At 35.7% G+C, this 18,572-nt stretch overlaps 1 protein-coding gene across 2 annotated transcripts in view; it reads right to left on the reverse strand.

Annotated features, from left to right (window-relative positions):
* Positions 1-15,425, reverse strand: part of LOC119075524 (vascular endothelial growth factor receptor 1) — a 46,663-nt gene extending 31,238 nt beyond the window's left edge. For both annotated transcript variants that reach the window (XM_037181994.1, XM_037181993.1), the window contains exon 1: positions 15,281-15,425. In XM_037181994.1, coding sequence (XP_037037889.1) covers positions 15,281-15,373 — 93 coding nt within the window. In that variant the 5' untranslated portion in view covers positions 15,374-15,425. The remainder of the gene's footprint in view (positions 1-15,280) is intronic.
* Between the last annotated feature and the right edge of the window lie 3,147 nt (positions 15,426-18,572).

Below are 18,572 nucleotides of genomic sequence, written 5' to 3' on the forward strand. Positions count from 1 at the left end.
CGGGCAACTGAAATACTACATATTCTTTACGATTTATCGTGCGAGAACGGTTTTGAATGAATTTTTCCATGACTATATGATTGAATAAATTTAATATGGTGAATGTGAAGTTTGAATTTTTTCAAGTAAATTGATGTGTTTTGTCTATTTCAGCTGTCCGGTGCACGAAACGTTGTTGGTACCTCGACAGGAAATGGATTTTTTCAACACACGTCCTAATTTTAGAACTTACGACTGGTGCTGAAAAAATCGTATTTTCCTGACTTGGTACGAAAAATACTATTGCAGTGCAATGTGATCGATCACTTTTCAGGCGTTTTTTTTACGAAGAAAGTTATATTTTCTTTGCTTTTGTCCGTAAAGTTGCAGTCAATCCTTTTAACTATGTCAATTACCGGTTTGCAGAAATCAAAACTTTTTCAAATGTTATTTTGTCGATTCAACGCACTTCAAGCAAAAGTGCTTCGAGTGACAGCTGCGACAGCTGCCAAATATAGTACTATTTTGTATGAAAAATGTTTACAGATTTTTTTACAGTGCAAAACTTTGTTCAATGCTCTGTCCCGTTTCAGTACCCTATTTTGAGTACCACTCATGCTTGAAGAACGTTGGACGAGCACTTTTTATGTTTTTAGAGCAGGTTAAGACACTCACGATGGCGGGTGACTACCAAACTTTGATAAATAGATGCTTTTTGTTGAACACACGCATTACAGATTGTTTGGAATGTCAACTTGAAAAAAAAGAAGTTTTTATCAAGTTGACATTTTAAACAATCTGTAATGAGTGTGTTCAACAATAGTATTTTGCATAACTTGCCTGCGGCGCGGGCTGCAAACTTCACACGTTTGAATTTTTTTACTTTTGCCCCGAGTGATGCATACTATTTTTTATGCCAAATACTGCGGATGATTTGTATTTTCGGTCCGAAACAAAACATAATTTTAATTAAACTGTTGAGTTATCAACAAAATTTGCTGTAGAAACACTAAAATGCCGAAAAGCGCGGGGGTCTAGGGGGCGGCAGCCCCATGGTATAAAAATAAAAACAATTTAACAAATGAAATTACTGTAAACATACATTCACTTGCTCACAAAACATTTGGCTATCGTCAACACAACACTACACTCAATGCGTACTTTCAATCAAGTGAACATGTGTTTTCGAGACATATGAGGACCGAAAGTAAAATGATGACAGTGACATTTACTTTCGGCCCGCAAATACGCAAGCCCACGGGGAGAAAGTAAAATGATGACGGGAGTGACATTTACTTTCGGCCCAAGGCCTGAATTTTTTTACTTTCGGTCACCATTTGAGGACCGAAAATACAAACTTTCGCAGTATTTGGCATAAAAAAAGCTTTTATTTGTCAATATTTGTGTGTCACCGCCTTCGTGATCAAAGCAGAAGTGTCTCAACCTGTTTTTTCAGACCCTCTAAGCATTAATAGCTATTTTCCTAACTAGTTAGTCAATGGGGCTGTTTTTCGCGCTAGCTAGATGTAAATGTGCTGGGCGGTCTGAATGGCATAACCTCCAAAACTATATCTGCCTTGTGTGAATCAAAATCAACTGGAGCCAAAAATTTATGAACTTTAACGCTGTGTGTTTAGGAAAAACGGAACTGCTGCAAGGAGATAGTTATAGTTCAAGTTGCACCTATAGAAAGTAGGAAGCATTTCTCATCGAAATGTACGTTTCACGGTGTGTGTCGAAACAAAGTTTATTCCGTTTTGGTTCATATTGTAATTGGAAGTGCAGTGTTTGTTGGTTCATGAAATAAATGAGAGCTGAAAACTTTATAATTACATTCGAAAACCGATACCAAACGAACATTGGAAATTTGCGGGAGAAATCATTACCTATCGAATAACGTCATAACTTAATTAAGATAAATCTACCAGGAAGCCAGCCCCGAGGCTACAATAAATTTCATCTGGATAAATTTAAATGTTTAATTTATTTACTGTGGAAACTGCTGCTGCAATGAAAATCAAACATGAAACTACCAAACTACATTAGCACTGGTAATTTCAAACAACCTCTCAGATTATTGGCGATTTACGGCAAAGGATGCGTCGCATAGCGGATAAAAATGTTGTCACTAAGAAGTGCAAGTTGCACATAGAGCGTGGCGACAAAAACGTGTAGCGGAAATAGTATCGTTACTAAGAACTAGAAATTTTCCTATACTGGGGAAGGAAAATGGACTTTCCGTCCCTAGGGAAAAGTCTTTCCCTGCTGCTATTTTGTGGAATCAAATTATTAAATTATTGTAAAAATTCACAAAAATGAAAAATGCAAGAAATTTGATAAGAAGTAAGGTAAGGAGTTGGCTCGAGGATAATAACAAAAACTGAGAAAGTCATCAAACGAACGCGGATAATTCGATAATCGATCTTGGGACTCCTAAGTTTGATAAAAATCATGTCCGGAGCGATAGCGGAGGACTTGATGCAGTCTAACTTCCAAAAAAAGAACGAAGAAAATTTTTTGAGACGCGTCCGGAGCGATAGCGGAGGACTTGACGCAGTCTAACTTCCAAAAAAAGAACGAAGAAAATTTTTTGAGACGCGGCAACTATATATAGCCGAACATTTCAGTTTCTACCCTTTGGTTTATATCACCACAAAACATATTCATATTCTCGCTTCAAATACGAGCAAAACGAGCTATCACTCGAATATGTAGGTTTAAAATTGCCGGAGATACATCGTTTTGAAATTGGTCACTTTTCATACAAAATACACCAAATTGACTTTTCCCAAACAATCAAAATCTTTCAACTTATCTATCTATCTATCTATCTATCTATTTTTGAATTTTTTTTTTTAATTTCAATATTTTGCATTTTACAATAAATTTTACAATAGAACACTACAGGATTAAACGACTAAAATCACATAAAAATATCACAATTGTTATCAATTCCAAAGGTGTCCCGAATACAGGTGGCGTTTCTTCGTTGAATGGAAATAGAAATTTTTTGTAACAGAAAATCTAGCGACCTTGGTTCGCCGGAATTTCTGGCCATAAGTTTACCGAGTTTTTGCAGGAAAATTGAAGTTTCTGGACCAACACAACCAAAGGATTCGAAAGCCAGTGGCGTGAAGATATATTGATTTTTGAGGTCAGTGTAGTTGTTGTGCTTATCACGTTCTGCATTGTCAGCCACCGATCCACTACGTACCGAACTCCATCTCACATAGCTTGGGGCAACTGTATCAACCACTGTTACGTCCCACACCAATGATTTGCCATGACTCCACGGATAATAAGTAAGTCCGTCAGGGCGTTTTCCATCACGACGAGAAAGTCCAGGCGGCTCTAGCTTACCGGGAAAACCAGCTGATGCGAATGCCGATAGGAAAATTCTGTTGAGAGCTAGGTGTCCGGAGTACTTCCCTTTGGATAGATGACACGACAGAGCATGATGGCCGTCTATCTATCTATCTATCTATCTATCTATCTATCTATCTATCTATCTATCTATCTATCTATCGACGGTCGATCTCGGAAACCGGTCAGCCAATCTCCATGAAATTTTACAGGAGTCTCAGGGTGGGCATAAAAATGAATATGTGAAAAACCCCAGGAAAAACCAGAATTTTGTTTTATTGGCCTCGAAGTGGTTTCTGAGTGTGGTTTTCGAGGGTCGGGAACGCGTTTTCGGCTGTAGCTGAGCTGTATTGAAACCTACAGAAGCGTGCGACCCATCAAATGAAAGGTATTCGTAACACGATTCGAACAAAAAATTAATTTAAAAAATCGGGGCAGATTCGTTTGAGCTAGAGTGATTAGAGTGACAAAATTTTGAGCTACTCGAGCGTAGGATGAATTTAGTCAAATTTTTGATTTTCGTCAAATTTTCGATTTTCGGCAAATTTTCGAATTTCGTCAAATTTTCGAATTTCGTCAAATTTTCGAATTTCGTCAAATTTTCGATTTTCGTCAAATTTTCGATTTTCGTCAAATTTTCGAATTTCGTCAAATTTTCGATTTTCGTCAAATTTTCGATTTTTGTTAAATTTTCAATTTTCGTCAAATTTTCGAATTTCATCAAATTTCGAATTTCGTCAAATTTTCGAATTTCGTCAAATTTTCGAATTTCGTCAAATTTTCAAATTTCTGTAATAAACTGTTATAAAAAGCAGTGTTCTAAAACTTCTAAAACGACTGATATCCCAACAAAAATCTCTTCGAGAAAAGGGTGACGCAGTCTTTGAAGTACAATTTCTAAAATGAATGATATCGCTAGAGTTGACGCTTTCAGCTTCGTTACGCAAAAATTAAATTTTACACCCAATTTTAGTTCAAACAAGCTGGCTTAGTTTTTCTCATTATCTGCCAAATAATATTTAACAAAAAAAAATTGACTGGAAACAACCAAAATTTTACCAAAAAAATCTGCGTCGCAAAGTGGCAAATGTTCAGGAACAGACCAGCAAGAAAATTTATCTGCCACATGCGACTAGGCATGGGCGATAATGAAAATGATTATCGATAATTATCAATTATCGATAATCGATAATTATCGACTTTTTTTTATCGAGAATTATCAAAAAAATATCGATAATCGATAATTATTGATATTTTGATAATTATCAAGATATCGATAATTCGATATATCGATATTTCGGTCCGAAAATCCGATATTTATCGATATATTCCGATATATCGGTATATTATCATGAATTTTCAGATAAATATCAAAATATCGATATTTTGATAATTATCGAATTTCGATATTTTGATAATTATCGATAATTATTAAATTATCGATAACGATATGATTAATCGATTATCGATAATTTCTTTTTATTGATATTATCGATAATTTTGAACGCCTCACATCCCTACATGCGACGCAGATTTTTAGCCCCGTACGAAGTACGAAGGGGCTTATAGGATTACGATGCCGTGTGTAATTGATGGAATTCGAAGCAGACGGTGAGGGCAAAGTGTTTGCCTATGTTCATAGATGACGAATCCGCAATAAAAATTTGGGCCGTCTGTCCGTCTGTCCGTCACGTCGATATCTTGAGTAAATCAAATCCGATTTCAAAATTTTTTTTTCCCTGAAAGATAGTCAAAATAGTGAGGCTGAGTTCGAAGATGGGCATATTCGGGTCGGCCCTTCGTGAGTTAGGGCCACCTAAGTGATTTAAGGTCTTTTGGTGATATTTATGGCAAAATAAACGATGGAAATGTAAATGACACGGCAAATGATAGGTATTGTCAATACCAATCCAGGAAAAAAAAGTTTTTTAAAATTGGGTGAGTGGACCGTGAGTTAGGGCCTTAGAAGTGAAAAGCTACTAGGGCCCTATGTGTATTTTACATAGAACTCGAGTAAATTTCATTCGTTTTTCGTAATTTTTGTGTCATTTGGAAGGTAATCGAAAGCCGAATAGAATGTTGTTGAAAAAAAAATTAAATTTGGGTCCTCGGACTAAGGCCGCTACTAGGGCCCTATGCGTATTTTACATACAACTCGAGTAAATTTCATCCGTTTTTCGTAATTTTTGTTTCATTTGAAAGATAATCGAACACCGAATAGAATGTTGTTGAAAAAAAAATTAAATTTGGGTCCTTGGACTAAGGCCGCTACTAGGGCCCTATGTGTATTTTACATATAACTCGAGCAAATTTCATCCGTTTTTCGTAATTTTTGTTTCATTTGGAAGGTAATCAAAGGCCGAATAGAATGTTGTTGAAAAAAAATTAAATTTGGGTCCTCGGACTAAGGCCGCTACTAGGGCCCTATGCGTATTTTACATACAACTCGAGTAAATTTCATCCGTTTTTCGTAATTTTTGCTTCATTTGAAAGATAATCGAACACCGAATAGAATGTTGTTGAAAAAAATAATTAAATTTGGGTCCTCGGACTAAGGCCGCTACTAGGGCCCTATGTGTATTTTACATATAACTCGAGCATATTCCATCCGTTTGCCGTATTTTTTGTTTCATTTGGAAGGTAATCAAAGGCCGAATAGAATGTAGTTGAAAAAAAAATAAATTTGGATCCTCGGACTGAGGCCGATACTAGGCCCTATGTGTATTTATACTCAATAAATTAAAATTTTAGGGCTATTTGAAAATTTTTTTTTATTTGAGAGGAACGTCGTACGGGGCTTCGTAATTGCGCTATGCGCAATTTCTAAGATGTACACATTACATAATAATTTTACTTTAACTACTTTAACCGGCGCATAGGCTTACGGTCAAAGTAGGGTGACAGACGCACTAGGGTCACGTACGCAATAGATATACGGGTTTGTACGGGGCTCAGTCGCAGCAAACGCTCCGACTGTTCTGATGGCTCGTTTTGGTAAAATTTTGGTTGTTTCCAGTCAAATTTTTGTTGGTAAAAATTATTTGGCAGATAATGAGAAAAACTAAGCCAGCTTGTTTGAACTAAAATTGGGTGTAAAATTTAATTTTTGCGTAACGAAGCTGAAAGCGTCAACTCTAGCGATATCATTCATTTTAGAAATTGTACTTCAAAGACTGCGTCACCCTTTTCTCGAAGAGATTTTTGTTGGGATTTAAATTTAAATCTAAGAATTCAATTCCCTTAAAATAGAACCTGCTTGCGGGACGTGTCAAAATTTGTATGGAAATATTCAATGACAATCGTTCTAATCGGTGCCACCTTTACATTTTTAGCGCCAAGGACAATTTTTAAATTTGCGCTACAAATATTCTTCCTCGGCGCCAAATAATCATTCTGGCCATTAAATGACTTAGTTGACTCAAAACACATATAATTTTCTTACATTTTTGGTACCCTGCATGTAAGCGTGTCAGCGTGTAAACACAGTAAATTTCGAGTTAGAGCAAGGGCGACCAGAATTATCGCCCAGGGAATTATGGCCCAGACAGATTTTTTCAAAAATTAATTGGTATTATCACCCGGGGAATTATCGCCCAGGAACTATCACCCAGCTCGATGGGAATTATCACCCGGGGAATTTTCGCCCAGGAATTATCACCCAGCTCGATAGGAATTATCACCCAGGGAACTATCACCCAGGAATTATCACCCAGACTAACTGTGAACTTTCACCCGGGGAATTATCGCCCAGGAATTATCACCCAGCTATCTGGTAATTATTCCCCAGCTAGTTAAAGCTGAGGAATTACGGCCCAGTAAATTTAGAATTATCACCCAGCTATTAGAAATTGAGGAATTATCGCCCAGTGAATTTGGAATTATCACCCAGCTATCTGAGATTGAGGAATTATCGCCCAGTGAACTTGAAATTATCACACAGCTAACTGAAATTGAGGAATTATCGCCCAGAAATTTGTGTTCAAAGTATTACCGAGTCAGCAGTAACTTTTCAACTATGTTAAAAGATTTATCACATTTTCGATATACACATCTTTTACTCCTATTAATTTGGTAAAACATTATCTATAGTAGAGAAAGATAACTTCCTCTGTGTGTAAACTTTAATGCGAATTTACGTCTGATCTAATCAATTGTGCACCTTCTTGTGTTAATCTCATTCGACCTAATCGATTGTGCATCGTCTTAGGGGAATGCACATTTGATTCAATCGATTCACCTAAGACGATGCACAATCGATTGAATGAAACATCTAGGTTAACTAATTGTGCATCAACTTAGAAGCACCTACAATTAGTCTAGCAAATTGTGCATCATCTTAAATGGATGCACATTTAGCATAACTAATTGTGCATCAACTTAGAGGCATCTACAATTAGTCTAGCGTGCATCATCTTAAATGGATGCACATTTAGTCTAACTAATTGTGCATCAACATAGAGTCATCTACAATTAGTCTAGCAAATTGTGCATCATCTTAAATGGATGCACATTTAGCATAACTAATTGTGCATCAACTTAGAGGCATCTACAATTAGTCTAGCAAATTGTGCATCATCTTAAATGGATGCACATTTAGTTTAACTAATTGTGCATCAACTTAGAAGCACCTACAATTAGTCTAGCAAATTGTGCATCATCTTAAATGGATGCACATTTAGCATAATTAATTGTGCATCAACTTAGAAGCACCTACAACTAGTCTAGCAAATTGTGCATCATCTTAAATGGATGCACATTTAGCATAATTAATTGTGCATCAACTTAGAGGCATCTACAATTAGTCTAGCAAATTGTGCATCATCTTAAATGGATGCACATTTAGTTTACCTAATTGTGCATCAACTTAGAAGCACCTACAATTAGTCTAATTAATTGTGCATCATCTTAAATGGATGCACATTTAGTTTAACTAGACTTGCTAGACTAATTGTAGGTGCTTCTAAGTTGATGCACAATTAGTTAAACTAAATGTGCATCCATTTAAGATGATGCACAATTTGCCAGACTAATTGTAGATGCCTCTAAGTTGATGCACAATTTGCTAGACTAATTGTAGGTGCTTCTAAGTTAATGCACAATTAGTTAAACTAAATGTGCATCCATTTAAGATGATGCACAATTTGCCAGACTAATTGTAGATGCCTCTAAGTTGATGCACAATTAATTAGACTAATTGTAGATGCCTCTAAGTTGATGCACAATTAGTTAGACTAATTGTAGATGCCTCTAAGTTGATGCACAATTAATTAGACTAATTGTAGATGCCTCTAAGTTGATGGACAATTAGTTAGACTAATTGTAGATGCCTCTAAGTTGATGCACAATTAGTTAACCTAAATGAGCATCCATTTAAGATGATGCACAATTTGCTGGAATAATTGTAGGTGGTTCTAAGTTGATGCACAATTAGTTAACCTAAATGAGCATCCATTTAAGATGATGCACAATTTGCTGGACGAATTGTAGGTGGTTCTAAGTTGATGCACAATTAGTTAACCTAAATGTGCATCCATTTAAGATGATGCACAATTTGCTAGACTAATTGTAGATGCCTCTAAGTTGATGCACAATTAATTAGACTAATTGTAGATGCCTCTAAGTTGATGCACAATTAGTTAGACTAATTGTAGATGCCTCTAAGTTGATGCACAATTAGTTAACCTAAATGAGCATCCATTTAAGATGATGCACAATTTGCTGGACTAATTGTAGGTGCTTCTAAGTTGATGCACAATTAGTTAACCTAAATGAGCATCCATTTAAGATGATGCACAATTTGCTGGACTAATTGTAGGTGCTTCTAAGTTGATGCACAATTAGTTAACCTGAATGAGCATCCATTTAAGATGATGCACAATTTGCTGGACTAATTGTAGGTGCTTCTAAGTTGATGCACAATTAGTTAACCTAAATGAGCATCCATTTAAGATGATGTACAATTTGCTGGACTAATTGTAGGTGCTTCTAAGTTGATGCACAATTAGTTAACCTAAATGAGCATCCATTTAAGATGATGCACAATTTGCTGGACTAATTGTAGGTGCTTCTAAGTTGATGCACAATTAGTTAAACTAAATGTGCATCCATTTAAGATGATGCACAATTTGCTAGACTAATTGTAGATGCCTCTAAGTTGATGCACAATTAATTAGACTAATTGTAGATGCCTCTAAGTTGATGCACAATTAGTTATACTAATTGTAGATGCCTCTAAGTGGATGCACAATTAGTTAACCTAAATGAGCATCCATTTAAGATGATGCACAATTTGCTGGACTAATTGTAGGTGCTTCTAAGTTGATGCACAATTAGTTAACCTAAATGAGCATCCATTTAAGATGATGCACAATTTGCTGGACTAATTGTAGGTGCTTCTAAGTTGATGCACAATTAGTTAAACTAAATGTGCATCCATTTAAGATGATGCACAATTTGCTAGACTAATTGTAGATGCCTCTAAGTTGATGCACAATTAATTAGACTAATTGTAGATGCCTCTAAGTTGATGCACAATTAGTTAACCTAAATGAGCATCCATTTAAGATGATGCACAATTTGCTGGACTAATTGTAGGTGCTTCTAAGTTGATGCACAATTAGTTAACCTAAATGTGCATCCATTTAAGATGATGCACAATTTGCTGGACTAATTGTAGGTGCTTCTAAGTTGATGCACAATTAGTTAGACTAAATGTGCATCAATTTAAGATGATGCACAATTTGCTAGACTAATTGTAGATGCCTCTAAGTTGATGCACAATTAGTTAGACTAAATGTGCATCCATTTAAGATGATGCACAATTTGCTAGACTAATTGTAGATGCCTCTAAGTTGATGCACAATTTGCTAGACTAATTGTAGATGCCTCTAAGTTGATGCACAATTAGTTATGCTAAATGTGCATCCATTTAAGATGATGCACAATTTGCTGGACTAATTGTAGGTGCTTCTAAGTTGATGCACAATTAGTTAACCTAAATGTGCATCCATTTAAGATGATGCACAATTTGCTGGACTAATTGTAGGTGCTTCTAAGTTGATGCACAATTAGTTAGACTGAATGTGCATTCATTTAAGATGATGCACAATTTGCTAGACTAATTGTAGATGCCTCTAAGTTGATGCACAATTAGTTAGACTAAATGTGCATCCATTTAAGATGATGCACAATTTGCTAGACTAATTGTAGATGCCTCTAAGTTGATGCACAATTTGCTAGACTAATTGTAGGTGCTTCTAAGTTGATGCACAATTAGTTAGACTGAATGTGCATTCATTTAAGATGATGCACAATTTGCTAGACTAATTGTAGATGCCTCTAAGTTGATGCACAATTAGTTAGACTAAATGTGCATCCATTTAAGATGATGCACAATTTGCCAGACTAATTGTAGATGCCTCTAAGTTGATGCACAATTTGCTAGACTAATTGTAGGTGCTTCTAAGTTGATGCACAATTTGCTAGACTAACTGTAGGTGCTTCTAAGTTGATGCACAATTAGTTAAACTAAATGTGCATCCATTTAAGATGATGCACAATTTGCCAGACTAATTGTAGATGCCTCTAAGTTGATGCACAATTAATTAGACTAATTGTAGATGCCTCTAAGTTGATGCACAATTAGTTAGACTAATTGTAGATGCCTCTAAGTTGATGCACAATTAGTTAACCTAAATGAGCATCCATTTAAGATGATGCACAATTTGCTGGACTAATTGTAGGTGCTTCTAAGTTGATGCACAATTAGTTAGACTGAATGTGCATTCATTTAAGATGATGCACAATTTGCTAGACTAATTGTAGATGCCTCTAAGTTGATGCACAATTAGTTAGACTAAATGTGCATCCATTTAAGATGATGCACAATTTGCCAGACTAATTGTAGATGCCTCTAAGTTGATGCACAATTTGCTAGACTAATTGTAGGTGCTTCTAAGTTGATGCACAATTTGCTAGACTAATTGTAGGTGCTTCTAAGTTGATGCACAATTAGTTAAACTAAATGTGCATCCATTTAAGATGATGCACAATTTGCCAGACTAATTGTAGATGCCTCTAAGTTGATGCACAATTAATTAGACTAATTGTAGATGCCTCTAAGTTGATGCACAATTAGTTAGACTAATTGTAGATGCCTCTAAGTTGATGCACAATTAGTTAACCTAAATGTGCATCCATTTAAGATGATGCACAATTTGCTGGACTAATTGTAGGTGCTTCTAAGTTAATGCACAATTAGTTAGACTGAATGTGCATTCATTTAAGATGATGCACAATTTGCTAGACTAATTGTAGATGCCTCTAAGTTGATACACAATTGGTTAGACTAAATGTGCATCCATTTAAGATGATGCACAATTTGCCAGACTAATTGTAGATGCCTCTAAGTTGATGCACAATTTGCTAGACTAATTGTAGGTGCTTCTAAGTTGATGCACAATTTGCTAGACTAATTGTAGGTGCTTCTAAGTTGATGCACAATTAGTTAAACTAAATGTGCATCCATTTAAGATGATGCACAATTTGCCAGACTAATTGTAGATGCCTCTAAGTTGATGCACAATTAATTAGACTAATTGTAGATGCCTCTAAGTTGATGCACAATTAGTTAAACTAATTGTAGATGCCTCTAAGTTGATGCACAATTAGTTAACCTAAATGAGCATCCATTTAAGATGATGCACAATTTGCTGGACTAATTGTAGGTGCTTCTAAGTTGATGCACAATTAGTTAAACTAAATGTGCATCCATTTAAGATGATGCACAATTTGCTGGACTAATTGTAGGTGCTTCTAAGTTGATGCACAATTAGTTAAACTAATTGTAGATGCCTCTAAGTTGATGCACAATTAGTTAACCTAAATGTGCATCCATTTAAGATGATGCACAATTTGCTGGACTAATTGTAGGTGGTTCTAAGTTGATGCACAATTAGTTAACCTAAATGTGCATCCATTTAAGATGATGTACAATTTGCTGGACTAATTGTAGGTGCTTCTAAGTTGATGCACAATTAGTTAACCTAAATGAGCATCCATTTAAGATGATGCACAATTTGCTGGACTAATTGTAGGTGCTTCTAAGTTGATGCACAATTAGTTAAACTAAATGTGCATCCATTTAAGATGATGCACAATTTGCTAGACTAATTGTAGATGCCTCTAAGTTGATGCACAATTAATTAGACTAATTGTAGATGCCTCTAAGTTGATGCACAATTAGTTAGACTAATTGTAGATGCCTCTAAGTTGATGCACAATTAGTTAACCTAAATGAGCATCCATTTAAGATGATGCACAATTTGCTGGACTAATTGTAGGTGCTTCTAAGTTGATGCACAATTAGTTAACCTAAATGTGCATCCATTTAAGATGATGCACAATTTGCTGGACTAATTGTAGGTGCTTCTAAGTTGATGCACAATTAGTTAGACTAAATGTGCATCAATTTAAGATGATGCACAATTTGCTAGACTAATTGTAGATGCCTCTAAGTTGATGCACAATTAGTTAGACTAAATGTGCATCCATTTAAGATGATGCACAATTTGCTAGACTAATTGTAGATGCCTCTAAGTTGATGCACAATTTGCTAGACTAATTGTAGATGCCTCTAAGTTGATGCACAATTAGTTATGCTAAATGTGCATCCATTTAAGATGATGCACAATTTGCTGGACTAATTGTAGGTGCTTCTAAGTTGATGCACAATTAGTTAACCTAAATGTGCATCCATTTAAGATGATGCACAATTTGCTGGACTAATTGTAGGTGCTTCTAAGTTGATGCACAATTAGTTAGACTGAATGTGCATTCATTTAAGATGATGCACAATTTGCTAGACTAATTGTAGATGCCTCTAAGTTGATGCACAATTAGTTAGACTAAATGTGCATCCATTTAAGATGATGCACAATTTGCTAGACTAATTGTAGATGCCTCTAAGTTGATGCACAATTTGCTAGACTAATTGTAGGTGCTTCTAAGCTGATGCACAATTAGTTAACCTAAATGTTTCATTCAATCGATTGTGCATTGTCTTAGGTGAATCGATTGAATCAAATGTGCATTCCCCTAAGACGATGCACAATCGATTAGGTCGAATGAGATTAACACAAGACGGTGCACAATTGATTAGATCAGACGTAAATTCGCATTAAAGTTTACACACTGAGGAAGTTATCTTTCTCTACTATAGATAATGTTTTACCAAATTAATAGGAGTAAAAGATGTGTATATCGAAAATGTGATAAATCTTTTAACATAGTTGAAAAGTTACTGCTGACTTGGTAATACTTTGAACACAAATTTCTGGGCGATAATTCCTCAATTTCAGATAGCTGGGTGATAATTCCAAATTCACTGGGCAATAATTCCTCAATTTCAAATAGCTGGGTGATAATTCTAAATTTACTGGGCCGTAATTCCTCAGCTTTAACTAGCTGAGGAATAATTACCAGATAGCTGGGTGATAATTCCTGGGCGATAATTCCCCGGGTGAAAGTTCCCAGTTAGTCTGGGTGATAATTCCTGGGTGATAGTTCCCTGGGTGATAATTCCTATCGAGCTGGGCGATAATTCCTGGGCGAAAATTCCCCGGGTGATAATTCCCATCGAGCTGGGTGATAGTTCCTGGGCGATAATTCCCCGGGTGATAATACCAATTAATTTTTGAAAAAATCTGTCTGGGCGATAATTCCCTGGGCGATAATACCCGTCACCATCGCTGATTTTTGCGGTAGTGACGATAACAATTTCCACAATCTATTTTCGATCTTACTCATCTTACTACTGAAACTACTTATTTTCATCCTGATATGAATACAACGTTTTTCATGCGTGCACGGCGTGAATAAACATTTTTCTCCAAGCAACGAACACATCAAATTTCTTATTTTCCCTAGGAGTGTAATAAGCCACTTTCGACCCTAGCGAAAACAAAGGCATATAAATGACTATTACGTCACAAGGACATAGCATTTTCGTGTGACGTATTGAGTTTTTCATGCTTGTTGAGGACCGAATACAGTGAAATGTCAGAACGACATTAAATGGATGCATGGAAAGGTGATGATTATGGCACAGAATTGCGAAAATAACTAAAATTTTTATCTGCCCTCTGCTTCATACTCATTAATTTATTGTATTAACGCTGAATTAATTTACCGTATTAATTTAACTAAGTTGTTTTTCAGCTGATCCACACATACAATCCAAATTGTTTATACTTGTCTATACGGTTGAAGCTGCTGCACGCACGCGCACGGTAGTGGTAAAACCGTATAAAGACGTAAAAGCCGTTTTGATTGTTTGTGTAGATCAGCTGTAACTGCATCACTAACACGTGTCCTCGAATTGACTAAATTTTATTTAAAATTGGAAAATATGAAAACGAAATTACGATTGATTCGCTCATTGTAACTACACACATGCTCACATCGTGTTTCCTGTAGCTATATCGCATAATCCTTTTTATAATAATTGGATATACGCCAATGGGCTCATTAGTATTCATGAGTCGGTTTTCGGATCCATATTTTCCGTTTTGTTTTCAATGGAAACGTTTCGAAAATACAAAGTGAACTTACATTGCGTTGCAAATTACAGGCTATACGTATAGGGTACGGACCCCAGTATTCGGCATAGTTTAGAATATCGGCCATCTATTGTTTAGAACAATGAAACCCATTGTTGTGGCCGATATTCTAAACTATGCCGAATACTGGGGTCCGTACCCTACATCCTTGTGTTGTTGCTTTGTTATTATTATTTTGTTTGAGTGGTTAGCAAGCGAGACAGTCTAAAAATGCTACACCATTATGTCTTTTGGATTTTTGTTATCTTATTTTGATATCCCCCCCTCACACAAATCGAAATTGTTTTGCTGCGTAGTTGTAAGATTGTTTTTCACATTACCTTCACGTATCTTGCATCAACCAATATAGTCATTGATATGATCCATATTGCGAAAATGTAAATTCCGATTGTTTCCACTTTCAAAATCGGCATTGCACAGCATATTTATAGCATATCAGTATGATTGATCCTTTCGAATGTTGTTGATCTGTAAAGAGAAAGGAAACGTTTTTCAATATACACCAAAAAGAAAAAAATTGCCCTCTACTGCAGATATGTGAGGCATACATCCAAAAGACGTACTACATGGATAGTAAAGACTCGGAAATGATGTACAGTATTTACACTACTACTCAAAAGTATTCGATCATTGTGTTTTTTCAGTGTAAATTGCCAAAATTTCAGACGGAATGGTATCGGATTTTCATATGAAAGATGGCGTTTTGGAAAGCTTAAGTCCTAATATTTAAAAATATCAAATAGTTTCGCTTTTGTGAAAATTTAGACATTTTTATATTTTGTTTCAACGTTTTGCAGTCCTGCAACGTCTGCTTATGACTACGAAATTATAGTTGCTGAAGGAACATGTAAACGACAGCTGGCAACTATGAGATTGAATCTAAACCAATTTTTTATGTTCCTTCTATCTCGCCACTTTGTATATTTTGTAAGCACAGTTGTAAACATTACACCTAGCTTGCAATATATTTGACAGATAACTTATACATTTTATGTCATATTTTGCATGGGCCATTTTTCACGATATGTCTACTATCCGGTTCAAGTGAAATTGAGTGCAGAAAGCTTGCGCTCTATATACTTTTGTTTGCATGTCACAAATTACGTAGAAGAAAACATTTATTAAAACAATAAAGGTACTGCCCTTGTAATAAGGGTGCACATTATACACAGTGTATCCATCTAAAACTTAAGAGCGTACAAGGGTTTTAGCTTCGGACAAGAACCAAAATTGCGCGAAAAATAGGGCATGTTTTAGGAACATAATTCTCAGGATGCCAAGAGATGGGATACAACAAAAAATGGACGAACGGTTTATTTGAATCTTACTTAACAAAACTGTGTTTTCACATTCATAATATTGTTTCATTTTCACGAATATTTTTCACAATTAAAACACGTCTGCAAGGCAAAATTTTTCCCACTTTAGGTACATTTTTCGGCAGTACATCGAGAATAATCACATAAGTTGCTATTTCAAAACTGTTTCTTACGTCACAAACCACGAAACTATGTTTTCAACTTTTTGAAATAAGTTTTTATTTTTAATAAATTAACCAAAACAATTTTGTTTCTATCACAGCGACCATTTTGTTTTCACTATATTTCTATGATGGGTGTCTTCGATGTTCGATTTTCTGTTGTTATGACGCTATAGTATTTGGTTTTTGTCCGAAACTAAACCCTTGCACGCTCTTAAGACATTTCTTAAACTAAAATCGAATCGAATTTAACAATAGAAAATCGTCGTCAAACAACAAAAAAATATAAATCTTTCAACTGTAAATATTCTTCTTTTGCAGAAGATCAATTAAGAGCAATGTTACCCCCTCTGCAAATTTGTAGCCTATATTTAGGCGGAAAATTATTCGCTTTTTGATGATTTCTCTGAACGAAATTAAGAAAAAAGAAGTAAATGTCACATTTTTTGACGATAATTTTTCCCTCGCATTCTTTTTTGGAAAAAGTAAAAACATGTTTGGTGTTGAAATGTGTTAGCTTTGAATAAAAAATAGAAATGTTTGTGGTGATGTAACGTAAGTCCCAAAGAAACTCAACATTTGTGTCCAATTTTCCGTGAACTATTGAGTTTTCTCTTTTCTCTTAACTTTAGGGTACATCATCACAAACCTTTCAATTTTTATTAAAACCTAACGCATGCCAACACCAAACGATGCTTTTGCTTTTTCCAAAAAGGACGCGAGGACAAAATTATCGTCAAAAATATAACATTTTTGTGCCCAAATGTAGGCTACAAATTTGCCAAGTGAAGATAGCTCTTAAAGCACGCAAGGATGTGTTACTTTTAAATATAAATTAAGTTTAAGTTATCCAACTTGGCGAAACCCTTGCAAATTGTTGTAAATTTATGTAATCTTCACAGTTATGACTCACATTGTCCAGCTACCACGAACACAAGAATAGCTATTTTTGGACCTCACTCTCACCGCAGAACTACTAAAAAACATGGAACTCGAAAAAGTCTTCAGCTTCTTCAACAGACTAAAAATCCCAGTTTTGAGGCAGGCAAACTTAATTATTTACAACGTTAAATTTTAGCCTAAATTTGTGCGAAAAACATGATATATTTTCGATAACTAGTCCAGAAAGGATGCGATTACGAATGTATCATTTTTTCACACAAATTTGGGCTAAAATTTAGCGTTGTGTCGATTCGTCTTAATGGTTTTACTTTTTGAAAAAAGTATTTTCGTTCAGAAAAATAACACTAGGCAACACAGGTCATGTACACGGATGGTGGCATAGTGCGTTGGATTGGTCTTGGTGCCCTGAATATGGAACACACCTCCGTTCGTCCCAGTGACGTCTGTGTGTAGACGTAACCCACTCGAATATATGACAACGAAAGTGCACCGATCTGGTCGGCCGTTAGTGTGGTGAGGTATTCGGACCTCCTGAGTTCAATTAACAACTCCATTCGTCTCGATTACCTATCTGTGGTTCAGACCAGAAATTTTTTGGCTGTGTGGGTAAAACATTTTCCGGTCTGAACCACATGGAACCACATCGAGAGCAATGGAGTTGTTATTTGAACTCAGGAGGTCCGAATACCTTACCACACCAAACATCGACCGGATCGGTGCACTTTCGTTGTCAAATATTCGAGTGGGTTACGTCTACACACAGACGTCACTGGGACGAACGGAGGTGTGTTCCATATTCAGGGCACCAAGACCAATCCAACGCACTATGCCACCATCCGTGTACATGACCTGTGTTGCCTAGTGTAATCAAGAAAATGTGATTTGCGATAAAAATTTGACGAACGTGATTATCAATCTGTGATATTTTTTGTATGACTTTATAATTTGCGCATACGATAAATAAATAAAAAAATGAATATTTTTCTGCCTAAATGTAGGCTACAAATTTGCAAAGGGAGGGTCCATTGCTCTTAGTAGAGATGATTTACTCAGTTCCGCTGTATATTTTATTTTTGTCGCTGTACGGTATTGTTTATATTTCCATTTAACGCAACGAAAAAGAATGAAACACACACATATTCTCTTTGACGACCATCGGCCGACAAGCATACATATTTACAAAATAGATCTGTTTTTATCGATTTATCGATCTACATAAGTAAAATATA

Source organism: Bradysia coprophila, unplaced genomic scaffold, assembly GCF_014529535.1.
Source record: "Bradysia coprophila strain Holo2 unplaced genomic scaffold, BU_Bcop_v1 contig_219, whole genome shotgun sequence".
NCBI classification, from domain to species: Eukaryota; Metazoa; Arthropoda; class Insecta; order Diptera; family Sciaridae; genus Bradysia; species Bradysia coprophila.